We start from the raw sequence: 16,944 nt of genomic DNA on the forward strand, positions 1-16,944 counted from the left end.
GTGAAAGTCATTCAAGTACTATGATCCTCCCCTAGAGTAAGAGTTTTTCTTAGACCATATGCTTAGCCGAGCTATTGTTGGACATGGGGGGCAGTGGCCCCCCAGAATTTTTTTTTTTTTAAATAAAAATATTAGTATATAATATACTACTTTTAGCAATTTGTTTCAATAAAATTGCACTTTACCCACTCAAAAATATTATTGATATTTTTGAAAGCTATAAAAAAAAAAATAGCCCAAGCCCAAATAACCCTCCCAGACAAACACACGCAAGAGGAAAATAAATAAATAAATAAAATCCTTAGCCGATTCTAACTAGCCTAGGAGGGCCAGGAGCATTAGAACACCCATACAAATCTCACAACACGCAGCAAGACACAAATAATAAAAGGGGAAAAAAAGAAACAAGAAAACCTAACTTACTAGTGGGCGGGGTTGGGCAGACGGTAGCAGAAGCAAACCAAATCAAACCAAACCAGAACAAAAGCAGAGTAGCAAACCCGATCAGGACCACGCCGCCACCACCAGTCCACCACAACACCACCCAAATTTGGTACTTATATTAGCTACATAATTTGCTACAACTTGTATAAATGTCAACTTGTGATTAAATTATATCACTTATATATGGGTCTACCATTGATACTTGGTGTATTTCAATCACTGCTTACTATGTGTCTAAATTGTGGTAATATGTGTTACAATGTATATGTCTCTAGACTTTTTGCTAGAATGACGATTTCTTTCCTTTTTAATGGTAGACAAAAAATCTTTTGAAAACGAGAGGAGAGAGGGAAATATTTGTGGATATGACATGTGAGCTGGCTAGGTGTTATCGGACTTTTCTGTTTTTATTGAGCTTCGGTCCAAGATAAGAGATTGTGATTCACAAACAATAAAAATAAAGTTAATGGTTGTCTCAGTGAAAATAACGTGGCACTAATTACAATCTATTGCTTTAATAAATATATGAAAATTGTTGCGTTTACAACCCAAAACATGGGGAATCTACTTCTCTGTTGAACCCAAAAGCCGAAGTGCTAAGCCCACATGTATGGCACACACACAAGCTGTTTGAAATTTATTGTATCTCTTCTTCCCTCTAGCTTAGTGGCGAGTGCTGGCACACCCACATGTATGGCTTGGTCTTTATCTTATTAGCCAGCCATAGGCCCGTTAAGCTTATAAGAGAATGGGCTTAAAAAAAATGTATGGGCTTGAATATTGTTTGACTAAATCACCCATTAAAATTATATCTTAATAGCTCATTTTGTGTAAATAACAGCTACTAATTTAGATACTTGATCTATTATATTTATGAGTAATCCGTTGCCAGGGGATATGGGGCTTTTGCTCTTATTTTGTAAAAATAACAGTAATATGTTCATATTTTGAAATTATTTAAGTTTATGTCTTTGTTTTGAAATCCAATTTTAACAAAATCAAGTTATAAGTAGATCTCGATATTAGCAATATCGAGTTTTATGCATATTTTGCCACTTAATTTAAAAAAAAAAAAAAAAATTTAAGTGAAACTCGACTTTGCTAAAGTTGAGTTTTAATTAAAAATTTTACATATAACTCGATTTTGAGGATATCGAGTTTTATACCGAACTCAATTTTATTAAAATCAAGTTTAAAAAACAAGGACACGGACCTAAATAGTTTTAAAATAAGGATATATTACTGTTATTTTTACAAAATAAGGGCAAAAGACCAATGTCCCCCATTGCCAACAGTTACTATTCATTATTGTTTAGTATTGTTTACTTTTATTGTTCATTGTTTTATTGCGATTTTACTCATTCACTTTTGTGAGCCTATAAAAGGCATTTGCATCAGTTTTAGGGGTCATGGCTAAAAAAATTAGCCTACCTCAATTTTAAAGTTCCCTTCCCTTTCAAACATTTCATTGTATCCAAAACCTTTCATTGTATCAAAAAAAAAAAAAAAAAAAAATTATACTTGCAATATTTTGAAGTTTTTGAATGAATATCAGAATTTGAAGTACTATTCTAGTTTTCAAAATTCAAATAAGTTTTCATTGTACGAAAATAGATTCATTTTCAAGTTAATGTATTGTACAATAATTTTATTCTTGCAGCACACTTTCATCATATTCCATATTTTTTTCCTTAGTTTGTCTAGAATCAAAGAATTCTGACTTTTAGTTAACTTCATAAGATTTTGCTACATAAGCTTTTGATACCTCTCAATTTTATAAGTCATTGTTATAATATATATATTAAAGCTAAAATTGAGAGAAAACCCCATTAAATTTTAAATTGGATAGTTAATTTTGCACCACATATCCCTTCTAAATTTTTTAATTTTTGTGCCAAATAAATGATGCATTAACACCTGACATAGAAGCCAAGAGGACCACAATAACGACACTTAAACCTCTTAAAGCCAAAAATTAAGAAAAAATCCAATTCAATTCCAAATTAAATTTTAATTGAAGTCTAATTTGATGCCAAGTGTCCAACTCAATTTCTTAGGTGCAGCTATTTACAACACTACAAAGAATCAATGAGTGCAATTAAAAAAAAGTATTAAATAATGTAAATAGTGTGCAATTGTGGTTGTTCTTAATTTTTTAAGTAATGCTACAAGTACAAACTATTTTACAATATTTTTACAAAATGTTAATGTGGTCAACCTCTTATTGGTTTTCATCTAGACTTATTATTAATATCACTTTTTCATCACTCTCAAAAAATATATATCACCTTTTCATTTACCAATAATTACTTATCATATAAGCAGTTTGTAAAAAATTTATAAAATAATTTGTAAAACATTATTCTAAATTTTATTTTATTTTTTTTATTTTTGTATTTGTGCACTCACAAGCTAGTTTTCTTTAAATGGTAGAATAAATAGTTCGAGGCCAGTATAACAACTTCAAGGCCAGTATAAGTTTCAATAAAAAAGGACTTGCATTTAATTGGTTAATGGTGGGGTGTGGTGATGAAATGACTTGCAAGACAGAGGCTGAAACTTAACAGCCTATACAGAAGCTTCATTGCTGAATACTAGCTGCTGCCCATTAGGTAAAACTACAGCATACATATAGTGTGGTGTGACACTTTATTCTAGGAGCCATTTCACAACAAAAATTCAACAAATGTACAACTAAGAAAAACACTACTTAGTTGATTTGGGCTGATTTGGCATAAAAGCTTATTTTAGCCAACTTAGCTCCATTAAACAATAGTCAATAGATGTATGTAAAGACTTGACAAAGAAATTATTTAAAAAAAAAAAAAAAAAAAGACTTGACAAAGAAAGTGATGTGTTGCTGTACAAAGTGATGTGGCAACTAATAACTCATCCCAAAAAAAGAAGGAAAAGAAAGTTTGCTACATCACATGCATATCGCACCATGTTTTATGCTTACGAAGGGAATATATTCTTACACATTCGTTAATGTACATTTTTTGTACACATAGTATCCATAATTTCACGCTTGTTTTAGTTTTTTTTGTATATCTACAACACATAAAATGCATGATGTGTATCAACGATGTACACTAACAAGTGTACACAATGCCCTACTTAAAAAGAAGTTTTTGTAAAATCTCTTTTAGAGCACCCACAGCAGGTGTGGTAAATGTGCCAAATGTCAAATATTTGGCACATTTACCACACAAAACACAAAAATGATGCTTTATGAGATGTGTCAAATCTCAAAATTTATACAACATAGCTACAGTATCGTTGCAAATTTGCAACGGTACGGACAAATGTGGTAAAAATTTTTATTGTTTTATATTCTTTTTCTCTCTCCTCTCCCTTCATTTTTTTTCTTTTCTCTTCTCTCTCAGTCTCCGGTTCCTCTCTTCTCCCTCAAACCCCAATCCTCTCCTCTCAAACCTCACTCTGTCTCTCTATCTCCCACTCCCTGTTTCTCTCGGCATCGTCGCCCTGCTCGACCTCGACGCCTCCGTGCTCACCAAGACGCTGATGTTCGCCGCCGCGTTCTCTGCCTTCAGAGATCCGATCCCCTGGCTCATCGCGCTCGCTTTCTTCTTCGCTCTCGCTTTCAACACGATAGAGTGGACCAATTGGACCAAGGCGGCGATCGTGCCTGGGTTGGTGTCATTGATTGTTGGGGTGATTTGTAATGGGGTCCTGCGTGGGGGCCGTGGTTGTTTGGGGTGATTTTGTGATGGGTTTGTGTCGTTGATTGTTTGGGTTGTGGTGGTGCAGTGGCGGTGATCGTGCCTGGGTTGGTGTCGTTGATTGTTGGGGTGATTTGTAATGGGGTTCGGCATAGGGCCGTGGTTGTTTGGGGTGATTTTGTAATGGGTTTGTGTCGTTGATTGTTTGGGTCGTGGTGGTGCAGTGGCGACGTGGGGCCATGGTTGTGGCTGGGTATTGATCAATCAAAGATCTCTCTCTGCCTCCAAACCAAAACAGAGCAAGAAACACATCCAAAACCTTAAAATTTTTCAATAATGGCAGAGATTAATGGCTGTGGTGGGTTTGTATTGAATTGTGTTTTGAGTTGTGGAGGACGTGGTGGTTGTGTGGTGGTGGCTGTTGGTTGTTTGCAGTGGCTGTTGATTGTGTTTGATGAGTGGTATATATTATTTTAATGTGTAGGAAATATTATTTTAATGTATAGAATTGTATGATAAAACATATGATAAATGGGATGTTGTAAAATGGTGTGGTAAAATAATAAAGTAGGTCTTTGATGTTGCAAAATAGCTTAATTTTTACCACATCTGCTGTGAATGCTCTTAGTTGTAGCATTACTATGACGGAAGAATATTGGTTTTATTACTACAAAAAGCAAGGATATAAGGCAAGTCCGTTGAAGAGAAGTCTATCACAATCTCTATGTTTTCAGATGATAAAAAAAATCACTCTTTCCAATATAGCTTTAAATTCAACCATATACGTCATAGTAGAAATTATTGGTCATCACAACATAGACAAAAGTCAAACTAGCTATGGCAGAAGCAATCAGTATAAACTACTGTCACTGTGCCTCCCCTTGCATACTGTAGCCACTGTTAACATGCAAAAGTTGACTACCCATAACCCATTGAAGACACCTGCCAGCCATTTACAGTTTAATGCAGAGGACATAGTCAGCTGACCACAAACCTGAATTCTTGTCATTATTACATCAGAAGTTATCTCCTATCTCCTACTCTCTAGCCTAGTTGCGGATTGTTTTCAGGGAAGAGTTTGGATTGTTGCAAAATTGTTATAATAATTTTTTAATAGTTGCCTTGTCCCTTTAGTTTATCTAACTGTTATTTGAATAAAGCTTAGGATTGGATTGTTATCCACCTTAGTCTTTAGTTTGATAGGATTGATATTGGCTTTGTGATAGATTTTACCATATTGGTATGATAACTGTAAGTTTGGTGCGTTAGATGTCTAGGTCCTGTCACATTCTCTTCTCTTTTAACGGTCGTAAGGTCATATACATATGTACATATATCACAAATATCATGATGCTTAACATTACAAATATTTGCAGCAGATTTCAATTCTCTTTATATATATATATATATATATATATATATATATAACCATTGATGAAGCCAATAAAGGTTATCAGACATTTTCCAAACTTAGCAAGAAATTGCTATAGGAGGCTAGGTCTTTCCTCAATAAACACTCTTTCATTTGATTGAAGAGTGTTAATCCATTTTCACCCCTTAGTTCACCATAGCACCACAAGGTAGAAGAAGGGGTGCTTCATGTGGTAGTGGAGGTCATAACAACCTGTCAGTCAATGCTGGGTAATTGGTTAACCATTAGAAAAATGAGAAAACCCATCGTGCATCGGAAATATATAACCACCCTCACTTAAGGACGAACCTCACAACTATGGTACCCACCCCTATGTGAGAGGGTGATTACATATGTTGGATACAACATATACCATTTCATAAAAGAGCTTGTATTGTATATCTAGTTCTGCCAAAGGTTCAGACCCAAGTGGTAGATCAAATGAATTTAAGCTCAGTAACGCACGTACTATGCAAATTTTGGTTGGTTAAACTTCAACAAGCACAAGCATTAACAGAACTCGACACAATTTGCAATTTTGCATCGATTTGTACGGTCTAAGATAGAAGTCCCAACTCCCAAAACAAAATTTTGGGGCTGCTAGGGACTTTGATTAGTTTACCAGGTTCTTTATATGATTTTCTTGAAGATCAGAGCTGCATTTTGATTTGTTAGTGAGTTTGAATGGGCTTCTAGAAGAAAACAACCACAAGCAGCTTCATTCATGGAGCAGTCTCAGAACTTCTATATTCTTAAGGAGAATCTCAAACTTCTATATGGCACCCTTCCCCAATTGCACTTCAGTATTGGCAATATTTCCACTACATTCTTAAACATCAAAATAAATTTGACATTACTAAAATCAAGAAGTGCAAGAGGATCAACATCATGCATTCACATGCATAAAGCCATAAACATTTTGCAGTAAAATAATTGAAAAAGCATCCGCATTATATTGTACAGTATCAGCAGCCAAATCCTAACATTCTATACACTAAATAGTAAATACAGTGAAATTTCCACAATAAACAGAATAATAATATCCAACACAAAGATCAACAACACAACAGAATAATACATTATGTCCAGAATTAAACTGGAAGCAAAATTGCTTTATCTTCCTTACTCTGCTGAGCACGTGGAGGATATTTTATGCAGCCCTGAGAAGACAAACTCTGACTGGCTACCAGCTTCAGAATTTACAGTTAGAATTTCTGATGATTGCAATGATAGTGGTAGTTAACATGCTAGTAATGGTGTATAACAACACTAATTCAAACCAAAAAGAGAAGAATGTACATCACTTCTTCAAAAGCTTCTGCGAGAAAATCCTCTTAGAATACGGGCTGTTGCGTGAAATTGCTTTGTGGGACTCGATTGCTTCTACCAATGCATTATGGATAGGACCCTAGTTCGTAAGGAAAAATCAGGACATTATTAAAGGATAAGATGACCAAAGTCTTAGATGTGACTAACAAGATTTATGGACAAGAGAGATTAAAAGTATACGGTATACCCGCCGGGGGGGGGGGGGGGGAGCGTGCAACAACACTAAAAGAGTGACCACAGGGAGTTGCTTAAAAAAAATGTTGATAACAGGCAAATGATTACCATACCTCAGAAACTCGAAGAGCTGTTTGAACAACATAGTTAGCATGTGGGTCTTGAAGCAACCGTTCAAATTGAGGAACAGATAGCAATTCATGAATAAGTCTTGATTGGCATTCATTATTAAAAACCATAAGACATTTTTCAACCACATGGCTGCCAAACTTTTGCTTTGAGAGGTGTACATAGTTCCCTTCAAATTGAGAGATTAAATTTGAGGTGGCAGAAGGGATTCTCAACTCCAAGATGAACTGAATGACATAATTTCTGCCAAAAAGAAAATGCAGAAGTTGCATTCAGAAGAAAGGGTAGAACCACACACACACACACAAAAAGGGAAACATATTGCACCAATCCACTTTACATGAAACAGGTGAGCAAATTATCATTAATTAATGACAGTTAAATATGGAAACAATTTTCATCTTGAGGCCACAGATCTACTATTAAGCTAATTGTTGATAAATCACAACTTGTCTCAAATTTATCTCAAACTATAGATATTATTGGCTTAGTAGTTCCCAAGACCTCATGATATCTATGAGATCTTGGGTTCGAAACCTCTTGCCAACATCTTGGGGCCACCCTTATAGGATTCCTCTTTGTAATAACGTGGTGTGTGTGGGACGGGGGAACTGCATACACCCAAGAGAATAGTCATATACTCAAAGAAGTCTAGATACCCTCATTTGTCAAAAATAAAATAATAATAATAATTGCCTCTGCTTTTCAATAAGCTTTGAGGACCACAAGGTTCTAGTTCTATATATATTTCTCCTTCCAAAGAACAGGCCACCAATAGAAAAGGTGCTTTGTTAAAATATACAGCAAATTAGCCAAATTACCAAACAAGCTCAGTTTACTCAAAAACACAGTTGAGAAGAGCAGGTTGGGTTGGAAGAGAAGAGAAAGATAAGAAGATAGTTGTGTTATAAACCAAATCATGAACCTGAAGCTCAGCTTTTCATTGAGCTTGTCAGCTGAATGATTCCCCAGTTGCATGTCCCCAAGGAAAGGTCACAATCAAAGCTAATGGACTTTATAGGATCAAAACATATATATTTTTTCCAAATATGTTTTCATTATGATAAGACATTTTATTACAATGATTTTAACAAGACGATAATGTTCACAATTATTACAAACAAATTAGGATTTGGATTGGAATACGAATGATTCAAAAAAAGTTGTTGATAATACACACACAAAACACACACACCATGTTAGAATAATAGTTAAATGATTAATTTCAACAACTTAAGCTTTTGGTACAAGCAGTAATCTATCATGGAATCAAAGATGACATGTTGAGCTTGAACCCTATTCCCATTCTACCTTCCATTTAAGAAATTAAAATTTTCATGTGTTGGCCCACTTATTGAGGGGAAGTCCAAGCTCACATGTGAAGGGGAATATTAGAATAATAGTTAAATGATTAAATTCACCATTTTCTTTTTTATAAATAGTGATTAAATTCATCATTTCCTAGCATCTTAAGCTTTTGAGACAAGTTGTGATTTATCAACCATTAGCTTAATAGTAGATCTGTGTCATATGCAGAAGCTCCTAAATCTGGAGCCTGAACAAATATTTCTAGTGTACATGTCTACCACATTTCCATTTCATTAAAAGCTTGAACATATGTGTGTAGCTTTGGAATGATCAACTATAATGAATTAATGACAGTTAAATAGGGATACAATTTTCATCACTGAGAGAAACTTAAACAAGAAGAATTTGATTTATTGATTTTCGAAAAAAATAACTTTTCTTAATATGACTACAAGTAAAAATAGTATTTGAGTGATATTAATAGAGCGGTATATTTTCTTTAATTACCCATAAGCATCTTGAGAAAGCAGAAGTCCATTGGCAGAAATTTCTGAGACCAAGTTCTCTCGATGCTCCCCAATTGAATGACTGATGCATCTTTGCAAAACACAACATCCATGTTGATGAATTGCAATGTCAACACAATACTTTGCAGCAGCAACAAATATAAACTGCCAGATACATAATAAGAAAAGCAAGAAAGTGTAAATTTATATGAAGAGAAAGAATGACTAAAGAAAATGCAGAAATGGCAAAAAAATTATTAGTCTAAACACCATTTTATTTGTTCCCACTAAAAATGGCACACGGATATGGGGAGGGGAGAGTCTATTACTCTAAACCCTGACAGGCATGCCTTTTTTGAATCTAAAGGCTTTTATTCTTTTATTATAATTTTATTCAAAGAAAAAAATAAATACATTCTGATTCATGAATTTATTATCAATTATCATGCCAGCTTAAACAGATTAGATGCCTCAATCTTGGTACAAAAAGTAAATTACATTTGCTGGTAAGCAATTGCCTTTTTCTAATGCCACATCTAATACAATTCCTTACTAGACTAATGAACTAAGAAACTAAATTAGATTGTTTGCAGACTCTTGCAGAGCAGTTGCATTAAAGCTGTGACAGAGCTGTAACAACTCCATTTCTTATATTGATAAAAGCTCTTATCATTTTATGTTGATACTACAATTCCCACAATGTCTAGCACACATTAAGAGGGTGTGCCCAGACTACATATTAAAACTAAAGGAGCATTAAACTAGGTGCACATGACCCTGAAAGGCAGATACCACTTCAATTAAATACATATAAGTTTTTATATATGTAATAAAAATCCATTAAAAGAAACGAGGTAAAGGGGAACAACCCTAACATATGGGAAGTATACAAAGGAAAAGCCCAATTGACCACTTCAACCAAATATGGCTGATTACTGTATTGCCCATTGATTTCTATAAAGTAAAGTCCTTTTCCTTCTTTTCTTTTAATCATAAAATGGCAGGATTGAGTCAAATTTTTTACCGAACTAATCAACACAAAAACATGATGATCCTAGTATTCCTGCAACAAATTGTGATTGTTCCTTCTCTAGCCATTGAAATTTTTAATTTTTCTAATGGCAATTATGTTGATATAAATATAAACTACTTTTCATATGAAAACCTGCCCTATTTCAATGGGTAAATTTATATCTCCTACTTCACCAATTATTGGCAACAGCTTGAAATGTTTCCAATATAGGAGGGGTTTGAGATTCCAGCAACTATTGTGCTGGAACCACAAGTAAAATATAGGACGGAACCACAAGTAAAATATAGGACGGATACCATAGTTGTTTCTTCTCTAGCCATTGTAAAATTTAATTTTCTAATGGTGATTCTGTTAGTATAAATATAAACTACTTTTCATATGAAACTATTATCCTATATCATGTGTTCTGTCAAGGACATGCTCTGTTTCAATGGCTAAATTTATATCTACTACTTCTCCAATTATTGGAAACAGCTTGAGATGTATCCAATATAGGAATGCTTCACAAACTCCTGTCATGAAGGTCCAACAGCTTGAAATGTATCCAATATAGGAGGGGTTTGAGGGATTCCCCAGTGGTTTGTGGTACCTAGCAATAAATTAAAAAAGGGAACCAATATAGGAATGCTTCACAAAATTCTTTTCTTGAAGGTCCATCTATCAGGCCACTGAATTCTTCATTGTAAAATACTCTTCTTTTTTGGTTTACAACACTTCTGCTTTGATGTGTTTGCAAAAGCTTAGGTCTGAATCATGGCTAAAATCTGAACTTAAATCTTGTAAGGCTTCGAGGGAAAGAAAATGATGTAGAGGAAGACCCAAATAACACTATTTGTAGTAAAATAGTTCATGTTAATTTAGAAGATAACGGAAAGTATGATTTTGGAAAGGATAGAATGGCAAAGAAGAATACACAAGACTAATACCAAAGTATGGGACTAAGGTTTGTTGTTGTTAAACTTTAGCGAGGACCAAAACAATATTCAACTAAATTATTAAAAATTAATGTAGAGTCTTCGATATGTTGCAACCAAATTGAGAGCTCTCATGCCATGATCTTTTCATGGTAACTCGGTTAGTTATAATGACCAAATTCTACACCTTAATAGCAATTAATGATATCATAATTTGTTCTCAAATGACATTTAGTTTGATAAATGTATCATTGAAAGTGTAAGTGGTGATAGATTGGGAACAAACATGATTAGAAGCCATCAGGTAACTAGAACAACTTGATGATTATTGACCATAAGAAAACAATGCACACTTAGAAGAAAGCCAAAAGGCATGTCATTGTCCTTCATGCAAGTACAAATGCCCCATTACATCAATCAATTAATAAAAATCTCAAACAGTCCAAATGCTCTATTGGTTAACTTAATTTTCTTGTTTGTCTAGTTACTTTGAACTAAAAGAATTCTTAATATGGCAATCTAGTGGACTGTCACTGACCATTCAGGTATAAACATGGCCATTTGGATACTCAGTTGAGCTAGTGAAATCTGATGACTTAAACACGTTAATATGAAAATGTATTGAAGGCAGAGGAGTAGCAACTCAACTATCTTAGATTATGTTTTTCACACCAATAACTGATCTTGGCATGTGATTATATCTGTTTCTGAACTAATATTTTGCATAATAAGAGAACACCACATAGGAAAGCGGAGTGTTATCAATTATTTCAAGAATCACATATTTCAGACAAACACACAGGCTTGTTTATACAAGGTTGGAGGAAATCAAATTTAATGCAGCAAAAGCAAGGTGAAAAGGTTTAAAATTGCGCATGATGATTAGGATCATAAATTAAAAAAAATTTACAGATATGAGCAATCAGGCATACTAAAGCATATATTATAAACTTTTTTGATAAGTAGTAAAAATTATTTTGATAAGTCTAAAGCATATATTATAAACTGAAGACCAACCATGGTAATATTACATATATGTTTAGCATGCATTTGTGTAAACTCAAACAACTTAAAAGAAAATTAGAATGTTCACCTTGTTATCTTCATGACTAAGGCATTGCAAGCAACGCTGGATCACATGATTTCCATTCAGGTCCTTGATGAGAGCAAGAAACCCTGGTTCAAGGGCTGATATAACCAGTGAAATCTGCTGCCTTGTTTTGAGAGTCTCAATCAGCTTCTGTACCACGCGAGTGCTGATAGAAAGAAAAGACATGTTAATGTTGACAGAACAAAAAAAAAAAAAAAAAAGGTGATATGAAAATTTTAATATGCCCATGACTTACCCATGAGGGTTTAAAGAGATTCTAACAAGCTGCCCTGGTTCTGCAGTTACCATAAGCAGGATCTGCAATCTCTGTTCTTCATTACAGACATCCAACAACTTCTGCATAAGGTAATTCCCAAATGGGTTCACCATAAGTTCAACTACATAGTTGATGATCTCATTAAATACTATTTGCACATCTTTTGGGGTACCCTCATCAAAAATCCTTTGTAAAAATCGACAGCCATACTGATCCTTTGCTAGCAAATATATGTATCCTTGAGCTTCTGCCAGAGAGTTATACTTAGTTGGTAGAGAGAATGGAAAATTTATCCTTGCACTTTGAGCATTGTCACAAATTTCTGCACTTTGGTGCCAGCCATCTAGCTGTGACCTTCCTAGACGCTTACTCATACCAATTTCAGGTAAGGCAACCTTACTCCGACCCCTTGACGGATTGAATCCCTTGTTGACTGAATGATTTAAAGCTTCACCTTGAATAATGAAACTCTCATCACTAGTAAGAGACTCGAGACCTGGTTGTGGAATTCTAATATTTAAAGGTGTCCTAGTCCTCCCACTGGATAGTGGAAGGCCCAAATGTAGTGTGTTTTCAACACTCAAATGAGGCCTTGGGCTAGTCAGCTGAGGAGTATTGAGCAGATTCAGTACACCTCTTGCTTCATTCAAATTCATTCCGTCTTGCTGAGCATAGAATAGAGACTCAGCCATTGGAAGACCACTCAAAGAAGTGGTGAAATTGGATACAGGACTTCCTCCAAGGTAATAGTTATCCATCTGCTCCTTTGTATTCTGCCATGGAAAATTCATTGAGCTATTGCAGTGATTAAACTGAGGGAAAAAGTTATCAGCCTCTCTGGGGGACACCCTTGACCCCAATAAACTGCCCAAGTTATGTTCTTGCTGCAATCCTGACAATGCTGGACTCATCTGACCATCAAAACTCATAGCATTTGATGGAACAGGGGATTGAAATCTCATGTAATCAGAAAATCCTCTCCTGACATTGTCATAGTCCCCATGTTTGTCAATAGTGGTTTGATTACTCCCACTGAAAGAACAATCACGATACAGAAGCCTATCCCGGTCTACCGAGGAATCTCTCAAATTAGAAAAATCCTCTTTCCCATTGCTAATATACACATTACTAAGATTCCTACACAGACTCAGTTCATCAATCAAACTCTCATTGGTTTTATTCCTAACAGATGAAACGGGTATTTTGGAATCCAACCATAATCCATCTGGGTAATGAGAATTTCCACAGGGCATGTGGGGTTTAAGCTCTTCCGATGGAGGTGTGGTAGGTGATCCATTGTCAGAGAAAGAATTCCCACCTGAGCACAATGTTGATGAAGAGCCATTTGAATGCAAAGACAGCATACTCACAGGAGAGGAGGCACATGTATACTTATTATTATTATTATAATGACATGAAGGATCATCAACATACATACCATTCAAGCCATGACCAACAAGATGAGTATGATTATGTTGTTGATGCAGATGAGGATGATGAGGATGATGGTGATGATTATGTATATTGTGTGATGTTGCATGAGGGATCTCATCCAACAACATTTCAAGCTCCTTATCATTCTTCATCTTCTCTCCAATCTCAAAACTCTTCCAAAAAAATCAAACAAGAACAACAACAACAACACACATAAAACTCCGCACCAAACAGATAGAGACCACGAGCCAAACAAATCCCAATCTCCAGAATCAGAAAACCCACATCAGATATCGATTCAAACTGACTAAATAACAAATACCCAGAAGAGATTACCACTTTCTATCATCTGGGTAATGGTTTTTTTTTTCTCTTTTTTGGTTTTTTTTTTTTTTTTTGACGATGGAAGAGAAATTTCAATTACATTTCATTCCAACAAAATTCATGTCATTTGGGTTTTGGGTTTTTCTTTTGTGAGGAGTTGGTGAAGCATGCAAAGATTGAAGGGATTATTAGATACGGTTATTACCATATGGGACCGTAGATATACCACCCTGTACGCTCTCTCACGCCATTAAAGCTGGAGAGCAAGAGACGCTATAGCCTATATAGGGCCTCTAATAGAAAACAAATACACATCTATTTTGTTTTGTATATATATATATATATATATATATATGAATTTGAACACTCGCACACACATCCAAAAGGCACAAAACACACACTGTGAGTCTCGAAACACAGTATTCAAAGCATTTTACTTTTAATGCTTTTCTTGCAAAAAAAAAAAATTTATGTGAAAATCATGAAGCTGACACTCTTTAAGGATGCGTGTATGACACGCACGACAGTGACAGTGGGTCCCTTGCAAATGAACAATTGTTCTTGGTTGTCTCTCCGAGCTGCTTCAGTACTTTGACTGATGGAGGCTTAAAATCTGCTTAAGTCGCGTGGAGGAAATAATTTATGTTTTAAAGTTTAACAAAAATAGATAAAAATTATTTGATGATAAAGATTTTTTCCTTTGATTTTTCTGTTATTGATATCTGGCTATGTGTCGTATTTGCAACAACCCTTTCCTATTCTATTTCTCTAATATCGGTTCTCAGTGAGAAACATGCGTGGTACGGCACTTAAAAAAGTGTGCGAAAAAACATGTAAATGAAAAATTATATAAAAATATGTATAATATTAGTTAAAAATTAAAAATATATGTTCGAGTGATATATTAAACGGTGTTTATATTTACAGTATTTTCACAACAAATTTTAAGTGACAGATTATTATAAGTTGTTATTAACAAGATAAAAAAGTAATTTTAGTGATATATTCAAATTATAACTAATAATAATTAGCCACCTATAATTTATTGTGAAAATATTATGGACGTAGCAATTCTCAAATTGAATTATTTTATATTTTCTTTTAGAAATTTTGGGTGACAATAAAAAAATTCCCCACTGACTTACTTCCTTGTCAAGTTGCCAGTTGCCACTATTCTCTCTCCCCCCCCCCCCCCCAAAAAAAAATGTTGCCATTACCTTCTTTTTTTTGGTGTTAGGTAAGTGCAGGGGATTGAACCTCGAGCATCAAGTCACCATAGAATCCGAATACCAACTCGTCAAGATGGGCGGTGGTATGTTGCCATTACCTTCAATTCATTAAATTTATTATTATTAGAAACCATAAGATTTGAATGTAGGACTTATAAGCTATTTATCATCAAATCAAAAACATCAAATGGTCAATAATAATAAAAATAAGGCATGAGGTTTGGGTCAGTTGCAAAAATGACTACCCCACCCAATACTCCCACATCATACAAGTAATCTTTATATAAATTTTTTTTATGGAAATAAATTTTTTGTTTGTATAGAAACATTGTTTTGTTAAAATGTTAATATTCACATATCTATTAAAATTAGGGTAAATTACTTTTGAAATCTTAGAATTTTGGGTATGTTTTATTATTATTTTTTTGTTGAGAAAAGTAGGGTATATTTTATTTAAACCTTAAACTTTTAAAATGTATCTTTTAAATCTCAAAGTTTCTAAAAACATTTCATTAAACCTTATAGTTTCAAATAATTTCACTTAAACCTTGGACTTTTTGGTAAGTTTATTCAAACTTCATATTTTGAAATAAATTTCATTTAAACCAACTAATCATGTGATGACTGACAGTTTGAGGGTGTAAACATTAAAAAAGAAAAGTGATAAAAGGTTAGAATGAAAAGTTTTTAAAAATTCTGAGGTTTAAATAAAATATTTTGAAAGTTTAAACAGTAATTTACCCTTAAAATTATTTATACCTTTTCCATTAATTTAAAAAAAGAAACATAGAGAAAGTGTGAAATCAATAATTAATTATAATAATATATTTCTTTTAATTTTCTGTGGGAATCCAATAAATTGTTCCTTAATTTATAATATATATATAAATATATATATATATATATATATTGGATAGATAGAATATTGATATCTTAAATTACTCATTTTATAGTAGGTTAGACATGTATTTTTTTTTTTATTAAGTTAGCTAGAATTGTCAGATTCTTGAAGAGATTTGGATACCCTTGTTTGTCAAAAAATAATGAAAAATCAAGGAAAACAAAAAAGGATGTGATTATTACCAATTATCTTTCTTATCCCATACGAGTATATGACCCATATCACTAATTGTCAATCTCTTGACTCTTGATGTTCTAATAGGTTAGTCATGTATGTCAAAGAGTGGCATCTTTTAAGTTTTACGTAGAGTTTAGAGTTTGTAGTGTGCCTTTATACTAAAACCTCATTTCCTTTCATTAAATAATAAGAAATAAAAAAAATCCCCTTTCCCTTATGTGTGTTAGGAATCAAATAATAACTGTTACAATCCTTTTAATTAGTTGGTTAGTTAAGATTAGAATGAGTTAGTTAGGATTTAAGCACATATAACGCAGTAAACACATTTAGAACTAATCTCTTATAAATACATGAGTGTAATTCAACATTAGATATAAAAAGAATAAATCAATTCGTTATTTATTGCATTTCCTCTCTCTTAATATTTCTCTATGGAAGGTGACTATCTCAAATTAAGTAAATTCTCCTACAATTCTTATACATTCTCCTACAATTCCCAACATTTTGTTACTTAAATAAAAAGAGAGAAAAAAAGAGTGGCATATTTTGGTAATTTTCCCACTTCTTTTTTTTATTCATTT

General features: G+C 33.7%; 1 protein-coding gene across 1 annotated transcript; it reads right to left on the reverse strand.

Annotated features, from left to right (window-relative positions):
• Positions 1-6,431: 6,431 nt before the first annotated feature.
• Positions 6,432-14,353, reverse strand: LOC115969628 (putative pumilio homolog 7, chloroplastic). Its single transcript, XM_031089325.1, has 5 exons — positions 12,278-14,353; positions 12,025-12,187; positions 8,986-9,149; positions 7,155-7,413; positions 6,432-6,946 (listed from the first exon to the last, which is right to left on the reverse strand). Exons 1-5 carry the CDS (start codon positions 13,882-13,884, stop codon positions 6,839-6,841), a joined length of 2,301 nt encoding a protein of 766 aa, XP_030945185.1. The 5' UTR covers positions 13,885-14,353; the 3' UTR covers positions 6,432-6,838.
• Between the last annotated feature and the right edge of the window lie 2,591 nt (positions 14,354-16,944).

The sequence above is a fragment of the Quercus lobata genome, chromosome 11 (assembly GCF_001633185.2).
Source record: "Quercus lobata isolate SW786 chromosome 11, ValleyOak3.0 Primary Assembly, whole genome shotgun sequence".
In the NCBI taxonomy this organism is placed as follows: Eukaryota; Viridiplantae; Streptophyta; class Magnoliopsida; order Fagales; family Fagaceae; genus Quercus; species Quercus lobata.

Excerpts from the sequence above, each read along its gene's own strand:
- LOC115969628 (XM_031089325.1), bottom strand. The coding sequence starts at position 13,884 with ATGAAGAATGATAAGGAGCTTGAAATGTTGTTGGATGAGATCCCTCAT. Across the intron at positions 9,150-12,024 it reads TTAGTCATGAAGATAACAAG|TTTATATTTGTTGCTGCTGC; the intron begins GTGAACATTCTA and ends TGTATCTGGCAG. Across the intron at positions 7,414-8,985 it reads CTTTCTCAAGATGCTTATGG|AAATTATGTCATTCAGTTCA; the intron begins GTAATTAAAGAA and ends TCTTTTTGGCAG.